The sequence below is a fragment of the Cynara cardunculus genome, assembly GCF_001531365.2.
Source record: "Cynara cardunculus var. scolymus isolate 2C chromosome LG 2, CcrdV1, whole genome shotgun sequence".
Classification (NCBI taxonomy): Eukaryota; Viridiplantae; Streptophyta; class Magnoliopsida; order Asterales; family Asteraceae; genus Cynara; species Cynara cardunculus.
Genome location: NC_037529.1, coordinates 55605744 through 55631041, shown reverse-complemented (window position 1 = coordinate 55631041; position 25298 = coordinate 55605744). Strand labels below are relative to the sequence as shown.

Genomic DNA, 25298 nt, shown 5'->3' with positions numbered 1-25298 from the left:
GTAACTCTTTAAAAGCGTCATAGATTGATGGATTCGTCCATCAAATATCTATCAATATCATTCATATTTTCCAACATATCAAATTGTTGTTGCTGCAAAAAAAATCAATAATTTTCCTTATTAATTAGATTATTTGTCATCATTCTTTGATCGTGAATCTCTTTTGGTAACCTATACGTTTAGTTAAAATGAAACAAAATATAATATCAATAAAAAGTATATAAAATTTATACATTAATATATATATATATATATATATATACATAATAACCATATATATATATATATAATTTTATAAAAATTATATATTAGCGGCGGGTTGACGGGTTGGGCGGGTTCAGCCAATTTCAACCCTCCTAATTAGCGGGTTAGCGGTTTGGCGGGTGAGCGGTTTGGCGGGTAGACGGGTTGGGTTTAATTGGGTTGTTAGCGGGTTGGGTTGGGCGGGTTTCGCGGGTTCACGGTTTTTTGTTCACCCCTAACTTTTGGTTTAAATTCTTTGAAGATCCCAAAAGCCTAATCCTTTGAGTCTAAAAAGTATTCCCACATATATCTTGAGTAGTCATCAATTAGTAGGAATATATACCTTTTGTCGGTTGGTGTAGGTGGCGATATTGGACCACACAAATCTCCAAACACTAAATTCAATGGTGCCTCTGACCTTAAATTCGTATGTTGTGGAAACAGAGTTCTGCTGTGCTTTCCTTTTAAGCATATGTCGCAAATGTCTGTTGTATACTTAGTGCGGGGTACTCTATAAACTAATTTCTTTGAAACCATTTTCTTCATTGAACCAAAGTTCAGATGGCCCAGTCTTGCATGCCATAACCATGCTTTGTCATGTAGGTTGGCTAACAAACAGATGGGTTTGCCAATTCTGAGACTTGCCTTATATAGTCGGTTCTTTGATCGTATGACCCGTAGTAAAATGTTGTTGCTTGAATCATATAGTAGTAACAGATCCTCTTCCATGACTACTTTGCAACCATTCTCTATCAGTTGACCAAGGCTTAGTATATTACTCTTAAGACTTGGAATGTAATATACCTGTGACACAACCCGTTCTTTATTTTTGCATTCCAACAGTATGGAACCTTTTCCTTTGATCTCTACGTATGATCCATCTCTGAATCTTACGTTCCCGGTAATCTTCTCGTCAATCTCGTTGAAATGATCTTTGACTCTAGTCATATGGTTACTTACTCCATTGTCTAAGTACCATAGGCTTTTGCCACTTGAAGTTATCTTGCTAACTTCGAGATTCCTTTCATTCAAGAGAACTTTCTGATGTTCTTCAATAGTCGCCATGAGTAGTGTCGGTTCTAAGTCTTCTTCAATGAGATTAGAGTGTTCCGGTTCTTGATCCTTTTCTGGACATCTTGTTGCATAATGTCCATGCTTCTTGCACTTGAAGCACTGTACTTTACTCCTATCATGAGTAAACTTCTTCGTATTGCTGATAGTTTCTTTCTTGAAACTATTTTGTGAGGGTTCCCAGTTCTTCCTTTCTGATTTGAATTTGTTATGTCCTCGGCCTCGTGATTGATTAAATCTGCCACGTCCTCTGAAAGGTTGGCCTCGGTGTTCATGTCGTGTGAACATCAATCCTTCTTGAGTGTCCATGCTTCTTTCCTTCTTGAATTTTAATCTTTCTTCAAAAGTCTTCAGTCTCCCGATTGCTTCGTCTAGAGACATAGTATCTAGGTCCGAGTATTGTTCAATGGACGCGACAATATGGAGAAACTGATCGGGTACGGCATTCAGTAACTTCCGTACGAGAATGGAATCTTCATATCTCTGTCCCAAGCTTGCTGCTTTATTCATAATACCCGTTAATTTTGAAGTGAATGAATCAATCGATTCATTTTCTTTCATCTGTAACATCTCAAATTCCATCTTGAGAGTTTGTAATCTTGCCTTTTGGACACTGCTGACACCAACGTGTCTTGTTTTCAGTGCATCACAAACTGCCTTTGTAGTTTTGTATTTTGAGATGAGAAGCAGTTGATCTTCTGGTAGCGATTAATAGAGATACGCGATAACGGTCTTACCCTTTTTCTCATCGGGGTTTGTTGATGATTGTGGTTCAATTGCTTCCCAAAGGCTATTTGCTTCCAATATAATTTGCATTCGAATTGCCCAAGTTGTGTAATTTGTTGAATTCAACATTGGACACTGAAAATGGGTACTATGACTCATTTCTTTGCAAATTTTGGAATTTTCTCCATGTTCCTTATTTTCTTTTCTCGTCATAATTTCGTATATAAAAAAAATATTCCTTAAAGATTTTATTTAAAAACTTAGCAAATATTCCTTTATAAAATTTTATATAAAACTTTACAAAATTGAATAAAATTTTCTTTTTAAATGACAATAAAAATAATAAAATAAGTATTTTTTTAAAGAAATTTGTAAAGAAAATGTTTAAAATCAAAGGAAACGTCAGTTTCCTAAAAATGGGAATTAGGTTTTCTTTTTTTTTTAAAGGGAAAGGAAAGAAAAGAGGAGGCGTACACCTTTTGTGTGTGTTGTTTCCTTTGTAAAAAACTTGAAACCCTTCTGGTTCTTTTCGAACGACGGTTCCTTTGCGGTTTCCTTCTCCGACTTGATTTTTGGTTCGATTTTGCTTGAACAATTGATCTTCTATTGATTGCTCTTAAGGCTCGATGCTTCCTGCGTTTGTGCCTGACGATCGATTGAACAAACGATCTCTTATTGTTGTTCTGGATGGCAACGCTTACTGCGTTTTTGTGCCCTAGATCGATTGAACAAAAATCGGTTTCCTACCGATTGTTCTTGTTGGCGACGCTTGCTGCGTTTTCTGCCTTGATCGATTGTTCTTGTTGGCAACGCTTGCTGCATTTTCTGCCTGCAATGATCGTCGTTCTGACCGATTTAGTTCCCACGACTAGATGCCTTCTGCTCTCGGGCCTTGGATCGATGCTCTTTCTGACCAATTTGAATCTCCGGTTGTCTTCTCCGGTTCCGATTAAGGTATGTAAATACATTTTCCGTTGGGTGCCAGTCGGTGGTAAAACTCCTTCTGGTGTTTGGCCGCCCTAGGTATCCTTGAGATTCTGATTAACCCCAAATGAACAACTGTGATGGTGGTTGATCGTAAATCTCCGGCGTTTTGGTGACTCTCTTGATTCCTAATCGTATATGGTAGATGGTGAGAAGACTTTGGTTGAACAAACCCAAAGCTCTGATACCAAATGTTGGATCGATTTGCTAAAACAACCAAAGTTTATTTGATAATCTGATAATTCACACTATGAAAAGTGTGTAAAATTTACATATTTATAGACACTGAAAAGGTGCCATCGAACCATCACACCCTTTCGTGAATAGTCGCACCTCTTCGTGGATAACTACCAATAACTTCCTAATAACTACCTATATATACATATACTATTTAAATGCTTACAACGAGATTAATCTAACAGTTTTTAGACGATCAGAGGTGGTTGAGCAAGCTTTTAGGATTTGATGTTGAGATCCAATATAAGCTCGCAGTTCAAATCGGGTGGCCGACGTGTTGTCTAGGGAATTTTCAACTGAGAAGGAGTTGGGAACAATTACTTATTCATGGTCGGTAGATATGACCAAATTGGGAAAGGAAACACGAGCAGACCCGTTTATTCAGCGGGTAATTCAGGACATTACAGAAGATGGAAAGTCGCATGTGGTGTATACAGTCGAGCAAGGTCTCCTTTTGTTCGTTGGTGATTCCCCATAACTCCACTTATTCCTAAGTTGTTCCAAGAATACCAAGATTCGATCATTCAGGGCACTCGGGGGAATTCAAAACATATCAGTGCCTAGTTCCGAATGGTTTTGGGTGGGAATGTGACGCTCAGTGCAGACGTAAGCTTGTAGGGTGTGCCAACAACAAAAAGCGGATACGACTCAACCAGCAGGGTTGTTACGACCTCTGCCTATACCCTCTCAGGTTTGGGAAGACTTAACGATGGATTTCATTCTAATGGGTTCGATACCGTGTTAGTGGTGGTGGATCGTTTCCCGAAGTTTGCTCATTTTTACCCTTGAAACACCCTTTTAGTGCAAGTTCAGTAGCATCCTAGTTCGTTTCCACAGTTTCCCATCGACTATCGTCGACAAGGCCTTTACGAGTAACTTTTGGCAAGAATTGTTCCGACTACAAGGGACCACTCTCTTACTTAGTACCGCATACCACCCCCAATCTGATGGGCAGTCGGAGATTGTTAAAAAGGTGGTGGAGACGTATCTTCGGTGTTTTATTCAAGGATATCCATGCAAATGGGTGACGTGGGCAGAATTTTGGCACAAGACGTATCTAAGTGCACCCCGTTCAAAACACTTTATGGGAGGGATCCCCCTGGTACGAACACAACCAGGCAGGCAGCACAGGAGTGTCTTCCTTAGAGGACCAGCTGTTGGAGCGTGATGTTATTTTGGATGACTTACGCGCGTATCTATTACGGGCTCAGCAACACATGAGGTTGACTGCTGATAAATCTCATAGACCGGTTACATTTGAGGTGGGGCATTGGGTCTATATAAAGTTACAATCGTATCACCAAAAGTCCATTTCTACTCGACCTTTCCGAAAGCTGCCAGCCTGTTTGTATGGTCCCTTCCGGATTATTCTACCCATTGGGGCCATGACTTATAAGCTCCAATTTCCGGAGACGGCTCGAATTCACCCCTTGTTCCATGTTTCATAGCTGTTGGACCTACCCCTTCATCACCATTGCTTCCCCCGCAACTCAATGAGGAACTGGAATAGGAGGTTGAAACGGAGACCTTATTGGGTGTACGAACCATTGGTCAATCAGAGGGCCAACAGATAGGGCTGGCAATGGGTAAGGGTAAACCTATTACCCGTTGGATAAGGGTATGGATAAAGAAGTGATCCTAGCCCTTCATACGGTCAAGATCGGATTTAACTGTTCAAAAATTGAGGCTTTAACTTCTCAAAATTTGTGGCTATGCAAAAAATAGAGTGGTAGTTTCGTAACTTTTACAAATAGGCGGCAAACGGGTTCATATGTGAACCCTTGCGATTCACATATGAACTATATGTTCATATGTGAACCCGTGTAATTCATATATGAACTATTTTAACTGATTTACATATGAACTAATTAACTGATTCACATATGAACTGATTCACATATGAATATATAGTTCATATATGAATCACACGGGTTTACATATGAACCCTTTGTCGCCTATTTGTAAAAGTTACGAACTACCCCTCTATCTTCCACATACTCATGTGAGTAATTATCCGATGCTTCACAATCAAAACCGCAAATGTTGACCAAATGAAGGGCTAGGATCACTTTTTTACTTCTCAAATGAACCTTTCCCTATATCTATACTATCGTATTAAGCATATTCATCAAAAGTCTTAAAGTCTTAAAATTTTAAATGACCAAGATACCCTTTTCACTTTTTCACTCATTCCTTTCCTCACATACACTCACCCCTCACATACATTCACCTCTCACATTCAACGGATTTTTTTTTAAATTATAATTTTAAATTTACATTTTATATCCCTATAATTAGTTAATTAATTATTTTATGTTATTTACTTTTAAATTTTTCATTTTAAACCTTTATCAAATTAACATACATAATCGTATATCAAATAAAACATGTTTAAAAAAATATATTTTTATTTTAACAAGTTACACCATTATAATCATCTTGTTAATACCTTCGAAATGAGTACAATATTGAATAGTTTTTTATTTAATTATATTATTATATATTATATATACTGTGAAAAAATATTTTTAATGTTTACGATTTATACTTTTATAGTTATTTATTTATATATATGCTATACATTTTGGGATTAGGCTGTCCAAATTGCACTGTATAATATGTTCTTGGGTTTTTTTTTAAATATATATATATATACATGTATTAATTCAACCTTAATCTGAGTTTCTGGATAAGAAAGAGGGTAAGCAGTTGAAATTTCATTCTAAAACCCATCTTTTTTTGTCTTTTCATGGCTTATAATCTGTCAAATTTGTAGTTTTCTTTATTGGTTTTGAGTGTTTATCTTAAAACTCAAGTTTTTTGGTTCTTTGTTCTTGGTGTAAATCGAATATATTTGTGGATTCGTTTAAATATGTTGAATTTTAAATATATTGGATTTTAAACTATCATACAATTTTTTTCATCGATAGTCTGTAATTGGAACCATAACTCTTATTTATTCAAATTGTATTAATATGTAAAGACCAAGTGTAACCTATATCATCGTTAAATCTTGTCTTATAAAACCAGTGAAACTTCAAAATTGTTAAAATTCATGGCTCCCGCCGCATTGCGCGGGTACACAACTAGTATATACACACACATACATATAATTATGTAAAGTTAAATATTAATATATCTTTTTGAATGTTATCTTATATGTTGTATAACGTATATTAATTGATATTTTATTTTTCTTTACATATTCATCAACTAAAATAATTAATTAGGATGATCAAATGGGAAATAATATGGGGACGATAAAATAAATATAACAAACATAAATGTTGTCTTTAGATTTTATATTGTTGTGTAAAATATCAATTATAACATATTTAAAGCAATATCACAATGTTTATTGGAACAAATTAAATACAAAATAAAGATTATATTTATGAACTTATATGTTGATGTTTAACAAATTAAATATTATTATATTTATAAACATAACCCTTTGTGATCTGTTTGTTCATAGATTGAGTATTTGATTCATAACACTAGCAAATACCAATAAACAGATAATTGGATGAAATATGCAGAAAGTGAGAGTCATTTATAAACAAGATAGCAATATTTGTAGAATCATAAGATGATGTTTACTTGGAGATAACTTTCATGAATCTGTTGAGTGATTTAAAGATTCCTACTGCTTGACTAAACAATGATGGACCCTGCTCCGAATCATCTCCACCTCCTCCAAATATTATCTAAGAAAGAACAACCAAAAATCAATCCAAACCAAACCAAATCCGGTAGAGAACTAAAACTGGAATTACTGACCTCAATGTCTTCAGAGTCGGGACGGCTTATCATTTCCTTGCCTAGTATGTAACGGTTTGGTCTATCTTTGTCATCAAAGAACACCTTCCATAAGCTGCTTGCAGGTTAAAATAAAGAATGTGTTAGCGATTAATTAGTACAAATTAACTAAAAAAAATGGGGAATAGATTCATCAAAATTACCCGGGATAGCATCTAAATACAGCGCCTGTAGGTAGAGGTTTCATGGAATAAACGGTTGTAAAAGATCTGCAAGATGAAATTGTTTTGTGTTTGGTAGATATGTTGAATTATTTGGTACTGAATGATTTGATTTAGTTACCTTAAAAAGTATCTTCTCAACTTTCGGACATTGAATCCAACACCAACGTCCTCGCTGATAAGACGTGGGTTCCACATGATGAGTGGTCGTGGCTAGATAACATAACGTAATAATTAGAAGAATAAAAATATGAGTTTCCATTTTCAAAGGTGATGAAGGATTACGGGTTCATCTGATAGATGAGAGGCGATCCGCTCTACATATTCCAACATCTGATAATCTGGCAGTACCATCACAACAATCTCATCATCTTTTTCCACAGGCTTTCGGTCACTTAAGCTGATGGATACAAACTAAGTTCAGAAACCAGTAATAACCTAATCAAACCATGAGTTGTAAACTTGATATCACGTGAGACCAGGCTGTTTTCATAGTGTCTTTTATGTGAAGGTTTGGAGTTTTTTTTACTTTCACAATATTTTGCTGTGACGTTTCAAGTGTTATTTTGTGATATCACAAAAACAGGCTGGTCTCACATGAACCCAACACATGAATTGTAATATAATAAACTAACCTAGCGAAACCGAAAGTGGCATCATTCCAATTATACTTGAGAAGTGCAGCAGCACCGGCATCAGGAAATATTGCTTTCACCCTCTAATCATGACCATCACTTAATTCACAACAGAAAAATAACTAGTTCCATCTACATCCATATACATGAGAAAAAGAAGTAGTAACCTGACATCCCGTTTCTTCGATCAGTGCATCCACAAAAATTCTTGATAATTCCCACAGTTCAGCCTGGGCACCTTCATCATCAAGAAACTGCAACTGTGGGATTAAGAGCTCCACCTGCACAAACACAACACACAACCACAGATTTTGAAATTCTAACCATTCATTCTACTTGTCTTTAGCTTCAAAAAATCATCATACTTCCCCCCAACACACACACACAAACATTATATTTGGAACATTTTTGCTCCAACTTCTGCATCTACGACGTAAGGCCGATATGAAACTTGTTATTATTGTATGATGAGATTGGATATAACTTCTGTAGTAGTAATATCGACTTTGTAGTACATACGATGGCTCTCATCCCTCCTGAGGACACAAATGCAGCACTTGCTTCACTTGACTGTCGAACTGCACCCTCCAAATCCGAAGGCAAGCAACTGAAACACATTTCTTAATTTGAACAACAAAATGACATGCCAACCATTTCCACTAGTATCAAAAGATCAGAATTCTATTTTGATATGTTTGTATTTGAAAATACGAACGAAAATTTTGTCAATTCAATTACAGACCACACACACACATGAATCAAATGCATGATGTTGATGAAAACCGGAATTTTTCACAGTAACAGTTGGTAAAAGTGGGCAATCTTATATGTCATCTCAATTTTCTTATCTCTTTTCATAAATTTCAGATTAAGGTATTGGATATAGGGCTGGTAATTGTGATTTACACCAATCTGTCCCCAATATTTATCATGAATTCAATCAAGTATTTAGAAACTAGCAAATACCTAAGTTTAGCTTAAAATTTCGTCAAAAAAAGGAACAATTTAACTCAAAATTTGTTAGAAAATTCATGGGAGAAGGCATCGAAATTCACCTGTCATCTTCTTCTTCTTCTTCTTCTTCTTCTTCTACATCCCCTTGTTGAAGTGTTTGTTGTAGTGAAAGTGATGGTGTTTCTTCATTTGAAGTTTGTGCTTCAAACTTATCAAACTTAGCATATATTCTGGAGTCAAATGAAGGTCTTAGGAGTGAAACTCCACTGTGCCCACAAGATTCAGAAGGATGCAGAGATGATGGGAAGCAGGTGTAAGAGGGTAATTTGGGGATGGATGCAGAAGAAGAACAACAGCAGAGGTTTGAATAATATGAGGAAGCCATTGATTACAGAGGAGATAAGCGTGGCAAGGTTCTGGTGCAAAGCATCATCCAATGGGTCTGTTGAATTAGATACTGCCACGCCTCCTCCAACCTCAATTTTCTAAGAGTTTCTATCCTCTGTTCATCACAAATAGCCATTTTATAAATCGCTTGTACTCATAGAAACAAAGTTATAAAAAGTTTTACCTAGGAAAAGATTTTCGGTAATAATAAAGTTTTTAAAAAAGTTAAATTAATCTAACTTATAATAAGTTGATAAGAACTTTTATAAAAAAAACTTAAATTGTTTTAAATAAACAATCTCAAACACCTCCAAGTAAAAAAAAAAAAGACTTTTACGTAAAATATGGATTTTTTTTACGTAAAGTTTCTTTTTTTGCATAAACTCCCTCATTTTTTTCCATATAGTTCCATTTGTAAATTATTTTACCCTTGTTTTCCCCTGAAAATCTTTTGTCTGTGTAAATTTTTTTTTTTTTAAACTTTGACTATTTTATAAAATGGTTAAAAAGTAAAAATCATTTTATAAGATGACTATTTGCGTAAATTTCCCTTCATGTTTTAAAATACCTCTTTAATTTTGTAATACATTCATGGGTTCTAGGGAGATTTAAAGTTACGGTGAAGAAGATTTTTATTTTTGGATCAATCTTAATCAAAGAGTTTTACTAAATCAACATAAAATGAGAAGTATCGAATCAATTTCTTTCTAAAATACAATTCATGGATTGGTTTGAGATTAAAAGTGATTAAGGGTCCAAATCATTTCTTACACTTCTCACCTTAATTTTTATTCTCACACAATCCTAGGGCTGTAAACGAACCGAACGAACACGAACGGTAAACGAACGAAAATCTTTGTGTTCGTTTTCGTTCGTTTAGAAATAAAGTTTGTTCGTGTTCGTTTATGTCCGTTTGTTAACATGCTAAACGAACGGGCTAAATGAACGGGCTAAACGAACAGTTAAACGAATATAAATAAATATTATTTGAATTCAAAGTAAATAAATAAAATATTATATATTAAATTTAATATATAAATGAACATAAACGAACGAATATGAACGAACATAAATGAACGAACGAGACTCTTGTTCATATTCGTTCGTTTAACTAAACGAACAAAAAAAATTATTCATGTTCGTTCATTTGTTAAATAAACGAACATAAACGAACTTCTCACCAAACGATTCGCTGAACGATCGGTTCGTTTACAGCCCTACACAATCCAATCGTCCGTTTATCAACCCCTTACTAGGTAAGTACTTATCGGCAAAGTTATCACATTTACTTATCTTATTGGGTAACTTTTTCAGTCATCCAATATGAATTATGGTAAATGTCTTTTACTCAATAAATATTTATTATGTAAGATTCTTCTTTCTAACTTATCGGGTAATATTTATGTTCTTTGTCATGCTTTTTCCAGATAAGATTTTTGAACCTTGTCATGCTCACTGATATGGTAAATGGCGTCCACTTAATAAGAGTTTATTAATCGCACTTTATTATCTAAAGCACCCTTGTCTTTTCTTTCAAAATACTCCAAATCTTGATGAAAATAAATCCAATAGTAATCGTACAAATTTAAAAAAAAAAAAAAAAGGGTTATAATTCGTTTGATTCATTTTTCGTCCTTGTACTTTATCGGTTGTAACGGGATTTCTTTCTAAAATTATTTTATTCTAAATTTGTCTCAATTTTGAATTTTGTTTTTCCTAAGGTTAAAAAATTCCGTTAAATGGGATGGTGAGAAAATGAAGGTCAACTAATTTAGACTGTTTGTTTTTTCTAATTTTTTAAGATTTTTTATCATTTATTTCCCTCTAATAAAATAATAGGTAAACTTATCCTTTATTTACCTCTTATTGTTCTCTAGAACTATTGACGAAAATAAACCATATCGAACGAATCCTATAAATTACAAAAAGAATCACGATTCCCAATTTCATCCACCCAGAGGGAAACATGTGTTCGTCTCAGATTGGTTTCTATCTACTTTCTTATTATCGATTAACAATTTCTCTAAGCTTGATTGTTGATTTTTCGTGAATTTCATTGATCTGGTCTGGACTATATAAATCTCGGGTTTTCATGATCGTTAGTTTTTGCTACATGTAAATCTATTGAACCTTTCATTACCATTTTTACGTATACGTTTGTTTTGTATTACCTAAGTTAGTTGCTGATGATTTATGTTGACACAGTTTCAATTATGTTATTTTATCTTTTGCCAATTTCAAGATTTTTGTAAGACAATTTCAATTATTTTTGCTAATGAAAAGCTAAGTTGTCATGAGCTTAATGTCTCCCACTGAAAGTTATACAGATGAAAATCTATAAGTATAGACATCGCAAACAATTTTCTTTTGTTTTCAATAAGTTGCTTGAAACAAACTCTTATACAAAATGAACTTTTTCACAAGTTTGAATGTATGGTGGATTTAGAAACCGATAAAATTTAGAATTGGTTTCAAAAAGATGCCAAAAAAAACTCTTAGATAGATTCAGATATTTATCTGTTTATAAAAACAAACAGTTTTATTGGTTTTGCTTTTAGACTTCAATATCACCTCTTATAAGTCAGAAGAGAAATAAAACTTCAGACTTCACCACCTCTTGAAAAACAAACATTATCTAAGGTTTTTCAGAAACATGAGGTTCAGACCTGGAATAGAAAAATTCAGTGACGAATCTCATTAAAGCTTAGAACGTTTGTGGACGGGAAAACGTAATTTACTACAATGGATATTGAATTCCCAAATTTTAGCATAGATCTCAAAACCATAAACAACTTTAAATAAAATCATCTCGATCCTAGATATAAGTAAAAAGTAATAATCTCTCGAACTGTTAATCTTAGTCCGTCAATAGCTTGAGTGGTCCTTTAACTTTTATTTTTAGATTGGAAAAAGTTATAAAAAAAAAAACCTAACAAATTTTTTGAATAGTTTAGCTGTATGAAAAAACCATTAAACTTTTTCATTTTGATTGAATAAATCCTCAAACATTTTTTAATAAATAAATCATCGTACTTTAAAAAATGGTTACCTACATTCTTTTAACCCAAAAAAATTTATATTAACCAACTAGTAAAATTTTGATGTTTTTTTTTTTAAACAATTCAGAGTTTTAATAATTCAAAATGTGAAATTTTAATGATTTTTTCACTCAAAAAAATAGTTCAAGGACTCAATCATTTAAAAAAATGGTTCTTTAGAGACTAAATCATTGAAATAAGAAAATTTATTTAGTTTTTTTTTTAATTTTCAATAATTAATGTTAGATAGGTTAAATGTAGGATTCAATATATTGTTCAATTTTCACTAAATATGTTAATGCTCGATTACATCAATTCATTTCAAAGTTTATTGATAAAAAACCGCTACAATTAACGCACAACCTATTCGAGAAGCTTTGCTTGATGCAAACAATGAGCATCAAGAGTCATCCTCAACTTTTTATTATTGAACAGTAAACGCTAAGAAATAAAAAGGTATTTCTATTAAAATAATTATTTTTCTACTAAAAGAATACTTGCATAATGCAGTGAAATATATTTCAATTTTAAATTTTTTTTTTTATCTTTGTTAGATATTATAACATGGGTTTATGTGGTTTTGAACAAGCAATAAAGTTTTTTTTAAATATAAATTTGAGGATATCATAAAAATTAAAAAAAATAAATAAAAGTTCTCATTTTTTGTGTAAATTCTTTAATTCAGGTTTAATGACGAAGTAATTTTGTTTTTAGTGTAATATTATAATTTTTATAAAAATAATAACTAAGTATTTTATTATAACTCAATAATTATCTTAATTATATTTTAAATATATTTAAAATGAGAATTTTACCCTATTTATCTACAATTAGTTACACAAATTCAAATATAAAGTTTAATAAGTTATACTTATGCACAATTTACCTGTAATCTTGAATTTTAAGTAATATACATCAATAAACAATACTTCATATATAAAAAATGATTTTTAGAAGTTTTTGTCAAATGTTTTATAATATAATATAAATTAGTTGGTTCTTTATGCTAAAGATGTAATGTCCCATATTCGAGTCTTTTTATAGCTTTTTATCCCAATTTTTAAGAAATACATAACAAACCCAAAAATAAAAGCTAGAAAAGTAGGAAAATTTTGGTAAACAAAACAATATAGTAGCGCTTTTACCAGAACATAATATATTCTCCATGGCCCATGTCATCATATGCACTTAAGTAGACCTGAACATAACTCAAAGATTATATACATTAAACAAAATTACTTAAAAACAATGGAAATTTTATTTAGATTTAGATTTAGATATATGTATATGCATATGCATATAGAAAAGAAAAGAGTGGGAAGATGGCAGAGTAATAGAAGAAGAGTGGGCTATATGAGTTATACAAATCACAACTGAAATATGAAACACATATAGGAATGAATGAAAGCTGCCATTTTCAAACACTATTTTGAAAATATGCTTATTCTCCTTTCAATCCCCATTACACAAAACACACTCATTTTCCTGGAGACGCAAATCTCGACTTATCTCTCGCTCGATTTGATCCTCTATCTATCGGTGATGACGTCTTTCCTCCAACACCTACTTGCCGCATCATCTCTGTGCACACCAAAACCATCATTAACTTTCTTTCCATTTCTATTCTATGTAACCTACTTTCAAGACCTTTATTTTTGTACCTCGTAAGCCACATCTAAAACAATTAGGTGCATGGTTTACGTCTGAGACGCGTGAAAATGCAACCCACTTTAGTTTGATTCCTAGTTTCTGTCTAAATGTTTTGAGATATCACATATGAAGTACCCAAGGTGAAGAAGGTTTCAAAAGTATATTACACAAAATAGAAATCAAACCACATTTTCATGCCATCTGCCTTTTTTATAACATTAAAATCATACCTCGTTTTCTCTCAAGCTCTTGGTCGAGCTCCTCCTTCCACTTTCTCTGTACTTCGGAGAAGTTCACACTGCAAATACCACATCTAACTTCAGCAAATGCGAGCATAAACACGTAAAAACTGAAGAGATAAACCATTTCCATAAAACCCCCCGGCTTGTTTAAAAACTGAGAAGATGATATATGCCATATACGAACCCAGGACTAGTTGCTTCTTGTTGAGATTCCGCCCCAATCATATCATTGCACTGTGGTGATGGAAGGTCCATCGGACTATGAGCACTTTCTTCACCACTCACATTCGACGTGCGTCGGCTTCCACTCCCAGGGCTTGCATTACTTGCAGCATCAACTGCTTTATAGGGAGTACCAAGTGGGAATCGATTAGGAGACCTGCTTTTTGGTGGCAGTTTCAAGTAATTAGGACCACCTCCATTGCCTGCCACTTCAACGTTGTCCATGGAGCAGGAAGGAACCACGCTGTTGTAGAACTCTTCGTATAAAGGTGTTTGAAGTCTTTTCAGTTCTAATGCCTGAAGTCATATAAAAACAACGATGTAACGATATCTAAACTCTAAATGAATATGTATTCATATCAATTAATTGGTAAAAAAGCTCATAAAGGTCCATTTACAGAATTTTCGTGATTAGTGCACCCATTGTATTAACCATGTAAAAACAGTACCTTCTCATCCAGAAAAGCTCTTATTTTAGATTCGGTAAGCTCGTCGTCGTCCTCAGATAGGGATCGGCCAAATTGAAATGAAGTACAGCTGTCAGTAGGAGATTTGATCATGTTACCCACAAGTCCATCTAAATGTTGTTCATTGTCCAAGGTTGCTCCCCCTTGCAGTCCGTAAGCATCATCAACAGAAGGTTCTTCCACAGGGTTCAAACTCTGATTACCAAATGTATACGTAAATACATTTAGTTTCTTAAGGTCCTTTGCCAAATGGTAAAAAAAAAATATCAGACAGAAATGAAAGAAAAAAAATCCACCTTATTGAAGTCATCAAGCATTGAAACAGATCTCAACTTTACTCCTTCACCCTCCATAAAATCATCTCCGTCTATCTGACACATGTCATTATCACTGTTTTCTGCTCCCCACTCATGTTTACTTTCTTTAAATTTCCCAGAATTTACAGTAGAGAAGTTTAGAGTACCCAGATTACATACATCAAGGGAACCAGGGCTGATTGTCATTTAAGTAGGAAAAACAAAATTAATGTTGCATCCCATCATCACTATTCTTAATAATCATTAGCAGAAATGCTATCTTATTTCCTCGGTTCCAAAATAAATGCAACATTTTATTTCTTGACAAAGTTTCAATGTCTGCCCATCTGTGTAACCCGTTACAGAAAATTGACAGCATCAACTTTGCTCCACAAAATTCGTCTATTTCTCGTCATTGATAATACTTAGATACCAATAGTCATATACCTTACCTGAACTGTTTTACCCAGTCAAAGATTGCATTTATTTTGGGATGGATGTAGTATATCTAAAAGCACCATATTAATATACTCACGAATGATCCAAAGTGTTTGTGCAGGAAGAGGAAGGAGCTTCAATATTTTCCTGAAGACAGTACGATAAAATGCAATGAAATGATATGATGGGTGGAGGACTATTAAAAAAAATGCATATGCCACAGAGCCAAATAACTAACCATTGTAGAAGTAGCAATAAATGAATCATGCTGAGATTTCCCGGTAACAAAAGGATGCTGAAAGCCAAAATACAGATATATTAAACAACAAAAGTTGAGACTTCAGACAAATTACAGGTTCAAAACTAAAATCACCTGAAGTAAATCTGAAGCAGATGGCCTCAGCTCAGGTTCCCTGAAATATAACCAAATTAGCGTGACTGGAAGCAGATGAAAAAACAAATCAACCAAAAACATAAGTAAAAAAGACAAAAGAAAAGGAATGTGTTTACAATTTCATACAATAAATGTACAACAAAAAAGGTGAATGTGATAAAGAGGAGCTTGAGTATTCATGATTCAAATGCTAATACACCATCAAAGTGCCAATATCTTGTACATACTTGTGTAAGCATTTCAGCAGTAAATCTTGTGCCTCAAGAGAGAGATGCTCAGGAATAGGAGGATGAGACTTTGTAGTACCGATATAAAAGAGAGCCGCAACCTGAAATGAAGATAAAGTTATATATGGCATGGGCAATGAATGACCATAACTTGCAAAATAAGTACTCAAATGTCAAATCTAAGACATTCAGAAAAAGGTAACTACCTCTTGGTATTGTTGGCTCCAGGGAGGCTTCCCCGTCGCCATCTCAATCACCGTACACCCGACACTCCATATGTCAGCAGAGCTAAAGATAATAGAAGAGAAAAAAGTCTGAGACGACTAACATCCAAGTGAATAGTTTATAAACACAATTTTCGAGATGCATAGATGATGGTTAAGAAACTGAAGGAAAAAGAAATGCAAAATGAGGAAGGGCAAGAGAAGCAACTTAATTAGTCACTGTACAAAACCAGTAATAGCCACAATTAAGGAACATAAAGCAAAAAAAAGTCATTGAGAACTAGAACAACCAACAACTAACCGCAAACCTAAATAATATGTTGTGATCTATAAAACAAAAGCATGAGAAGAACATAGTTAAGGCTTTGTTGTATCTAAAAAATCTTTTCTAGACATGATTCATCTCTTTATGCAAGACAAATTGCTAGAAGAAGGTTGTTATGAAAATTGCTTCTCCAGTCAAGTCCTATTTGTTTCCAGAGGGAAACACACAAATATCTTATACATTTATTTTTGAAAGGAAGTTTCTCTCTTGGTTTTCAAGCCTTGATGTTTCCACAGTAATTTGTTATCTCCCATATTGTAGGGTACTAATACAATGCTAACGCCATGAAGGTATGTTCTTCCTCAGCAGCTTCACCAGCCCCCCTGGCCCTTCACTCATATCCTTGGACAAAAAATCCCCTTCATCCTTGAAAACTGTAGCATACACACCACAAAACCTAGCAAGCAGAAGGTGCCTTGAAATGAACTGCTATCAAGCATATCTTCGTTCCAGTCAGACAATAGATTATAAGTGTTTATATATTGTAGAATAAGTTCTCAGAATCACCATAGATTATACAATATTTATACTTAATTTAATAATAAATAAATGACACACTCGTTAAAAATTATAGTAAGGATTATATCTGATTATACTAAAAGTGGGGTAACTATTCAAAGAATATGAAAAATAGACAAAATTATGAGCTAGGGAGTAGGGAGTTAGCAGTACCAACCCCTATTCTAACAAACATAACGAAAATGGTAGTAAACTCCCCCGATTTATTGTTAGATTTATGTTCCTGTTATTTTAATTCCAATTCTTTTCAACACTCTTCAAAACTTCTTTTTACTAAAAGCAAAGCTTTTTGACTACCTCAATTCCTTGTAAAGACGATCTTACCTTATCTTGTACTATGTTTTGGACTTAATTTGATTTGTCATGCACATCAACACACAACAACATCATAGAACAAAGCTATACTTCTAGATTTACTCAATAAGCAAATGAACATGATGTCAGTAACGACCAAAGATGGTAGGCAGCTGCAATAATAATATCTAAAAAACGACAAAAACAAATATACATTAACCGGAACTACACTATTAATGTTATAACATATAATTTCAGTGCTTCAACATTGATTAACATGCCACAAAAGTCATAAGAGAAAATTGATGCAGACTTAATTGCATTCGAGGAGCATACCAGAAAACGCTACTAACGAACAAACAAATATTGTTCTATGTAACTTGGTTAAAGAAAAAGGTACTCCACCTTTTCCAAACACCAGATTAGAGATCTAAGTATCCTTTGGTTTTTACGTTCAGGGAACATATGTTACAATCATAACCGAAAAAAATTATGCTCAAACTTTGAAAACTAAAATCATTATTCAACACAGAGAACCCACTCTAGTAGTGCGTCCTCTATCATCATTTTCGTTTATGATGTCCTTAAGAAAACATCTTCCTAAAAAAGAGAAGCATATATTGATACCCTCTCTCAAAGATAGAAACTTTGGATACAAGAAAAGAGCATGGTAGAAGAATTTCCAAGAAGCATGCGCATGCAATGGCAGAAATTGCTGAAACGTTTCTCACATATGTATAACACGTGGTTAAATAAGCTTCTGTGAGATGTGTATGGAGTCAAATGAGAAATTATTGGACGTATGGGAGCAATTGCTCAACTTTTTCATGATGTGAAATATAATTAACTCCACAATACAAAACACTTCTCTAACTTTTTGCACCATAAGTAAGCTACCCCTAGCTTACCACATTTTATACTATGTAACATGGCACTTAGGAGCACAGTTTAAAATGAGCCACATCTGATGACACATTCTAAACTCTTTGGACTCTCTTAATTGCCATTAACTGTTGCAACTCAATACCAATAACTAAAGACAAAGGAAGTATTACAGGATATGAACATGTCTAGTATAAATCACAAGTTAGTGAACTAAGTATGAATCTTGAAAAACAAAAACAAAACAGGAACAGAAAAAAAAACAATAATTACCACAAACTTTAGCATATTTGCATCAAGAGTAGGAGTGTGTAAGTTTTAGGTCTATATAGTGACTTCCACTGAAAACACAAGAATTCAGTTGTAAAGATGGTAAATATGTATATACTTACAAGCTATGACCAGTCTGAAGTATAACTTCAGGAGCCATCCAATATGGTGTTCCCTTCATTGACTTGGCACCTGATCCATTAGCCTGACCAAAATTTAGTTTTAAATTAAATATCATAGTTGCCTAATGTCTATAAATAAATAAATAAAGGTGAGGCAGATGATGGGCTTACCAGCTCAACAACTTGCTTTGATGCACCAAAATCAGCTAGTTTAATGCATCCTTTATTGTCAACAAGGATGTTTGCCCCCTGAACATGAAATAATATTTATACTTCATTACAATATAGTGAACAGAAAAAAGGAAATAAGACAGAAGATACACCTTAATATCCCTGTGCATAATGCCATTCTTGTGCAAGTAATCAAGCCCCAATAACAATTGTTTTGTGTACATTCGTATGACCTGCTTGAAAATAGATAATCTAGCATATAAGAGGATACTTGAAGGAATCAAAAAATATAACCCCAAAAATTAAAAATTACATACCGCTTCAGGGAAGGGTCCAAATTTCCCTAAAAGAGATGAGATTGATCCTCCAGGAACGAATTCCAAAAGAATATTTAAGGTTTCCTCCTCTCGTACTGTTCCTAGATATCTCTGAAGTACCAAGAAGTAACAACATTAGCTTGATAAAGAACCAGCATGTCCTAGAAACTAAATGAGATTGCACTTACAACAATATTTGGATGAGAAAGATTCCTAAGAAGCTTTACTTCTTCTTCGAGCTCCCTTATGTGAACCTACTTGTACATTTAAATGAACTAAGTAAGCACTAACAGAAGATTTAATAACTTGTAACAAAGTGACAAAAAGAAGTGATCAGCACTGGTGAAAATTGCCAATTTTACTTGACAAGTAAATCCAAAGTAATTTATTCTACCAAACATGTGCCATATGTACAGAGATGGAGAGAAGGGTGCAAACTATATGAAAGTGCATTAACAATATCTTGCATAAGATAAAGGTAGAAAACATCAACAAATTATGAAAATATTTCTTGCGGGGTGGAAGTCACAGAGTTATTGTCAGAACCTATAAGTTTTGCCAATTAAAGCCTAATAAATGCATCTACATTCATGGATCATCAGCTCTTCTATATTGTAATTCCCGTTCACATGGCATTCTCTGTTGTCTGGATCTCGTCATCTCATGAACAAAAGGGCACACACGGACTCAGATCAAACATAATGATGATCAGATCAGTAGAATGGGTGTTGCATCTTACTATTACTAACCCCTCCATCTTAAAGTAGATGACAAAGTACCATCTATTCAGGGATTTAAGTAGCATGTATTGGTGTCTGAAATAAGACTTGATCAATGAAGTATTCAGATGCTTATAATGTGTGCTACATTGATTCCATTATATTACTTGAGGTAAACAGCCAGATTGCGTATCCAAACTATCAGACTAGTTTTAAGAAGGAAAAAAAGATACATGTTATACTGTTAAATGCAAATAAACATAGCGTCCAAACCTGAGTCTTCTCCTTTGAAGCACCGTTGGCAGCAATTGAAACCTGAAAACAGAATAATCGAGATCAAAACTCAAACCAGAGTCGAAAAACCAAAAAGGCGGCAAATGAGATCAAAACTTAAACCTGTTTAACAGCAAGAAGCTCTCCAGAATCGAGATTCATGCCCATATACACATGGCCAAACGCCCCGCACCCGATCAATTCACCCTTACGCCACCGGATAGTAGGCACTTGTGCATCATTCTCTTTGACCACCTTCGGGGGTGAAGACAGAAATGAAGAAGGTCTAGAGAAAACTCTGGACTTGCGGATACATGAATTGATTTTGTCGACTAGGGTTYCGGGAKCGRCGCTRTCTRCAGCACGAAAAACCAGAGATCGCCGGACTGATCCGAACATGTCGTGCATTTCTAGTGGTATCAGATTAGAAGCTTATTAGGGTTTATGGATTCATCACAGTTCGTAGTTGAAGAGAGAGAGTGTGTGTGTGTGGGGATGAGATGTGGGGAAAGGAGGGAAATATGATACCCGTTCCCTTTTTTTCAAAAACCTTTACCGACTAAATTCCCAACTTTCAGATACACCTCCTTTCTTTTGACTATTGTTGACTTCCAAAGATAAGAAGTGCAAAATTACAAAATAAAGTCGTTTACCTAAATGCTTACCAGATAAACGTTTACTGTTAGGAATTAATATTTTAATTTATTTTACCGGATAAGATTGTAGTACATCAAAATGGTATTGTATGCAACAATTTACCCGGTAAGCACTTACTCGGGTAAGAGTCATCACCCTCAGTTACCGATAGACTCTTTGTATTTATCATTGTTCTTATCGAGTAAGACTTTTGACCCTTGTCATGTTCATCCAGTAAGAAAAGTTGCCCCGTAAGCACTATCAGGTAAAACTTTAGTTGGAATTGACCAGATACAATTGGATCGGAACGAGTTGAAAATTTCACCATCCAATTTGGATCAGTCGATTCTTGGATGACAATCTAGAACCAACCAACATCCGATTGCCCATCCGTTACCATCCATTTATTCAGCCCAACATTATCCAATTATCATCCAATTAATTCGTTTTCAATTTGCTTAAATCAGAACATGTTTTGTATTGGTTTTTGAATTTTTTAGGCATCACTCGTGTTGGTTTTAACACATATTAAAACTGATTAATCACTTTGTTTAATTGTTGAAAAATTGAATTGGATTAACACTTGGGATGGATTTGATCCAATTAGATAATCTATTGGATGTTGGATGGATCTAATCCAATCCAATCCAATTAATATGGGATGGATCCAATGGATAAAAGCTAACTGATAGATAGTCCAATGTTAATAATATTGGATCGGTTCGGTTCCCTCACCTTCAATGGATATCAACCGATGAACAAACCAAGTTGAAACCCTTATACTATGAGGATGTTTAGTTATCCAATACCGCTAGGCCAAAGACCTCTTGATAAAATATCTATATTTGATGGGAACTCAGTATCCAATAGGTTTGATCGAGAAATTCTTGAGTTGATCAGGACGAGGATAGGGAATTCATGAATGTGGAAACTGGGACAAGGATGGGGAACCTTTCGTGTCCCTAAATTTGAACCTAACAAATTATATATGTATTTTAAGTAAAAATGTTAAAAAGAAGTTTAATCATTAGGTGACCTTTGGTTTTCATAATGGAATTTGTCCAGATTGAAATCTGTCAAAAGAATTGGAATATGAAGCAACTAGAATGAAATTTAATCAGGTTTGACCATTTGTTTGGTTGACAGAAATTATAATGAACTATATTAAAATAATTGAAATTTGTCTGTTTGTTTTGCTAAATATAATTTTTGAGTTTAATAAAATCATGATAAATGCCAAAAATACCCTAGTATGATATTTTCATATTTTTTTACTTAAATTATAAATACTATATAATGATTAAAAAATTAATAATAAAATTAATTGATGGTGATGGTGGTGTAGGCAACACTGGTGATGGTGGTTGCGACAATAGTGATGGTAATGACTGTGGTGTGGGATTGAATGGATTAGTGTTAATATATAGACATAAAATAGTCTTTCTCAAAAGATGAGATAAAAAGGAATTGGAATTACTTAGGGGCCGTTTACCTAAACACTTATTCGGTAAACACTTATCGGTAAAATTCAACACTATCGCTTACTTACCGAATAAGATTTTACTCACTAAAACGCATCGTATGCAACAATTTATCCCGGTAAGCGATAACCATGGTAAGAGTCCCTGTCCTCACTTACCGAGTAAGACCTTCGATTTTTGCCTTCGCTCTTACCGGATAAGATTATTAACCTTTGTCATATTCATTCGGTAAAGAAAGTAACTTGGTAATTGCTTACCCGGATAAGCGTTTGGTAAACGGCCCCTTAGTAAGCCCAAGGAATTAGAATTTCGTCTTAGGTTGAGTTGGAATTCCATACTAAAACTCAAAAAATGACGTAAACGAAAAAATGAAATTTAGTTATGGAATTAGCCATTCAAATTCCTTTTGTTTCCATCAGATTATGACGAATTAGACGTCAACTTAAATCTTTCACACTTTCCATAATTTACTTCCTACCTTTTGCAACAGCAACAGCAACAGCAACAACGACAACAACAAATGATCCCTCCCTCACGAGTCACAACTCACCTCTTAAGAAACACACATGTTCTCTCCCTCTCTCCCCTCTCTATAAAACACTTCCCCTCTTGTTTGATTATGTGTAAATGCTTTTTTTCTTGCTTAATATCTCTAGTTAATGATGTATGGGTTGTTTAGAAGCGGAAAATGGGTTGGATGAAATACATGCCTTATTCAGTAAGCAATATATGGTTGTTTGGGTGTGACCTGATGGTTGATTATGTACTAGCTAATGTATGCTTAATTCATTAAGCCATCCATCTTTTTTTCCTACTTTTTCACGTTTCAAGCTCCATTAAAAAATGATAACACCAAGTAAAGGTGACGACCCCTCTCAAACAAGTGAAAAAAATTAAATCGTCGCCGCCTCCGCAAGTAGTTTAACCCTTGTGCACCCTTTCTCTAGTGTATACTTGTTTCCATTCTTAAGTTGCACCTTTTTTGTTTGTATATATGATTTGTTTGTAGATTTGGGTTTTTTAACCTAAAGCTTCACCTTCTCTGCTAGAGATGGCCAAAAATCGGTTCCGGGCCGGTCCCAATCGGTCCTAACATTTCTCATAATCGGCCATAACCGGTCTCGGCATAACCGGTCCCGGTCGAAAATGATAGGACTGGTCAAGATACTTCATAACCGGTTATGGGCCGCCGGTCCCGGTCCCGGTCCCGGTCCCAACCGGTCCTTGCATTAAAAAATAAGATTTTTCTTTTGATTTTTTTAATGATATATATTTTTAATACATTATAAAATTTACAATTGGGTCACTCAAATACACTTTAAAAATGTGTTTTAATATAATTAAAATTACGTTTTCTTATAAAAATACATTATAAAATTATTTAAAAATACATTTATTTATAAAATTATTTGAATTTTCAGGCCGGGCTGGGCCGGTCCATAGTCGGTCCCATAATCGGTCCCGGTCGGTCCCGGTCCCATGAAACTACCAAAAACCTCAACCGGTCCCGGTTTTTGGTCCCGTAACCGGTCCTTTGTCGGTCTCGGTCCCGATCCTCCGGCGGTCCCGGGTCGGACCGGGCCGATTTGGCCATCTCTATTCTCTGCTATGATTTTCACATTTGTGTTATTTATTCTTACATTTTTATATTTCAGTGTTTACATTTGCACATATGTTATTTGATGGAAGTATGGAACACAATGGGTGCTAATAGCACATAGTATATGGTTAATTTGCATGATTAAATTGTGAACGAACTAGTATCAAATGTTTAAATTTAATAACTACATCCAAACTTTGATGTTGACCTATTTTAATTACAAGTATTTATTAATGTTCTTATGATTATATCATTAAATTCTTACTGTTATGTTAGATCAAGCTGTTTTTATTTAAAAAAAACTTAAATTGATAATTTTATATCATTAAAAATGGACCATCAATTTTATCAAACCCTTATTTTAATCTATGTTTAATATATACATAGAGCAAAATAATCATTTTTATCTATAAGATTATTTATTCAATACGATAACCAAATAATGATTTAATTTAATATTTTTGAACTTAAGGTGGCGTTTGGTTTGCAAAATGTTTTTGGATGAAATGTAATCTGTTAAAGGAATTTAACTTTGAAGGAATTGAAATGGAATGTTGTCAGGTTTGACCACCTGTTTGGTTGACAGACATTGGAATATAATCTATTAAGGAATTGAAATATGTCTGTTTGGTTCACAGAATGCAGCTATAGAATTGAAATAAAATATTTGTAAATGACCAAAATGCCCTTTTTTGAATTTTTTTTAAAACTAAAAATACTTTAATAAAATAATTATTTAATATGTAAAACATATTACGAATAATAATATGCACCGAACTACAGCTCATAACTAAATTAGATTAAATTCAAATATTGTTGTAGTCAATGGTAGTTAATAGGTTTCCTTGTATAGTCCTATAATTGCTCCTGTAATTTTGTATACCTCTAATATATATATTGATGAATAATAGTGAAGGCAATTATCAAAAAGCCTTTTACATTCAAACTCCTTTCATGGTATCAGAGCTTTCTAACTCGGAAGAGTATATCGATCCTCCATTTGTTTTCTCATCTTCTTCTAACTCATTCCCATGACAACCTCACAAACCATAATTCCCATCACCACTGCAACCCACTTTCCCACCAAACTTAAGTTCAGTCCACCTTAATCGGACTAGGGCTTGATAACTTTATCATCGATGGCAATGCTCCATCGAAGACTATCAACGACAAGGAGGCCACTAAATCAAACCCGGGATACATCGCCTGGTATTGACAAGATCAAATCTTGTTCAGTGCTATTCTCAGATCATGCTCCAATGAGATTCAACCAG

The 25298-nt window shown here is 34.0% G+C and overlaps 2 protein-coding genes across 2 annotated transcripts; both read right to left on the bottom strand.

Moving 5' to 3' along the window:
- Window positions 1-6723: 6723 nt before the first annotated feature.
- LOC112508034 lies at window positions 6724-9336 on the bottom strand. Its single transcript, XM_025112817.1, has 9 exons — window positions 8932-9336; window positions 8396-8483; window positions 8044-8157; window positions 7877-7959; window positions 7527-7641; window positions 7363-7454; window positions 7224-7289; window positions 7042-7135; window positions 6724-6968 (listed from the first exon to the last, which is right to left on the bottom strand). The coding sequence occupies exons 1-9, from the start codon at window positions 9213-9215 to the stop codon at window positions 6858-6860; spliced, it is 1047 nt and encodes a 348-aa protein (XP_024968585.1). The 5' UTR covers window positions 9216-9336; the 3' UTR covers window positions 6724-6857.
- Window positions 9337-13589: 4253 nt separating this feature from the next.
- On the bottom strand, window positions 13590-20732 carry LOC112507084 (mitogen-activated protein kinase kinase kinase ANP1-like). Its single transcript, XM_025111493.1, has 17 exons — window positions 20431-20732; window positions 20308-20349; window positions 19504-19569; window positions 19316-19426; window positions 19151-19231; window positions 18999-19076; window positions 18828-18910; window positions 16398-16479; window positions 16192-16292; window positions 15944-15983; window positions 15809-15865; window positions 15668-15717; window positions 15133-15328; window positions 14819-15031; window positions 14332-14666; window positions 14136-14203; window positions 13590-13836 (listed from the first exon to the last, which is right to left on the bottom strand). The coding sequence occupies exons 1-17, from the start codon at window positions 20713-20715 to the stop codon at window positions 13733-13735; spliced, it is 1992 nt and encodes a 663-aa protein (XP_024967261.1). The 5' UTR covers window positions 20716-20732; the 3' UTR covers window positions 13590-13732.
- Between the last annotated feature and the right edge of the window lie 4566 nt (window positions 20733-25298).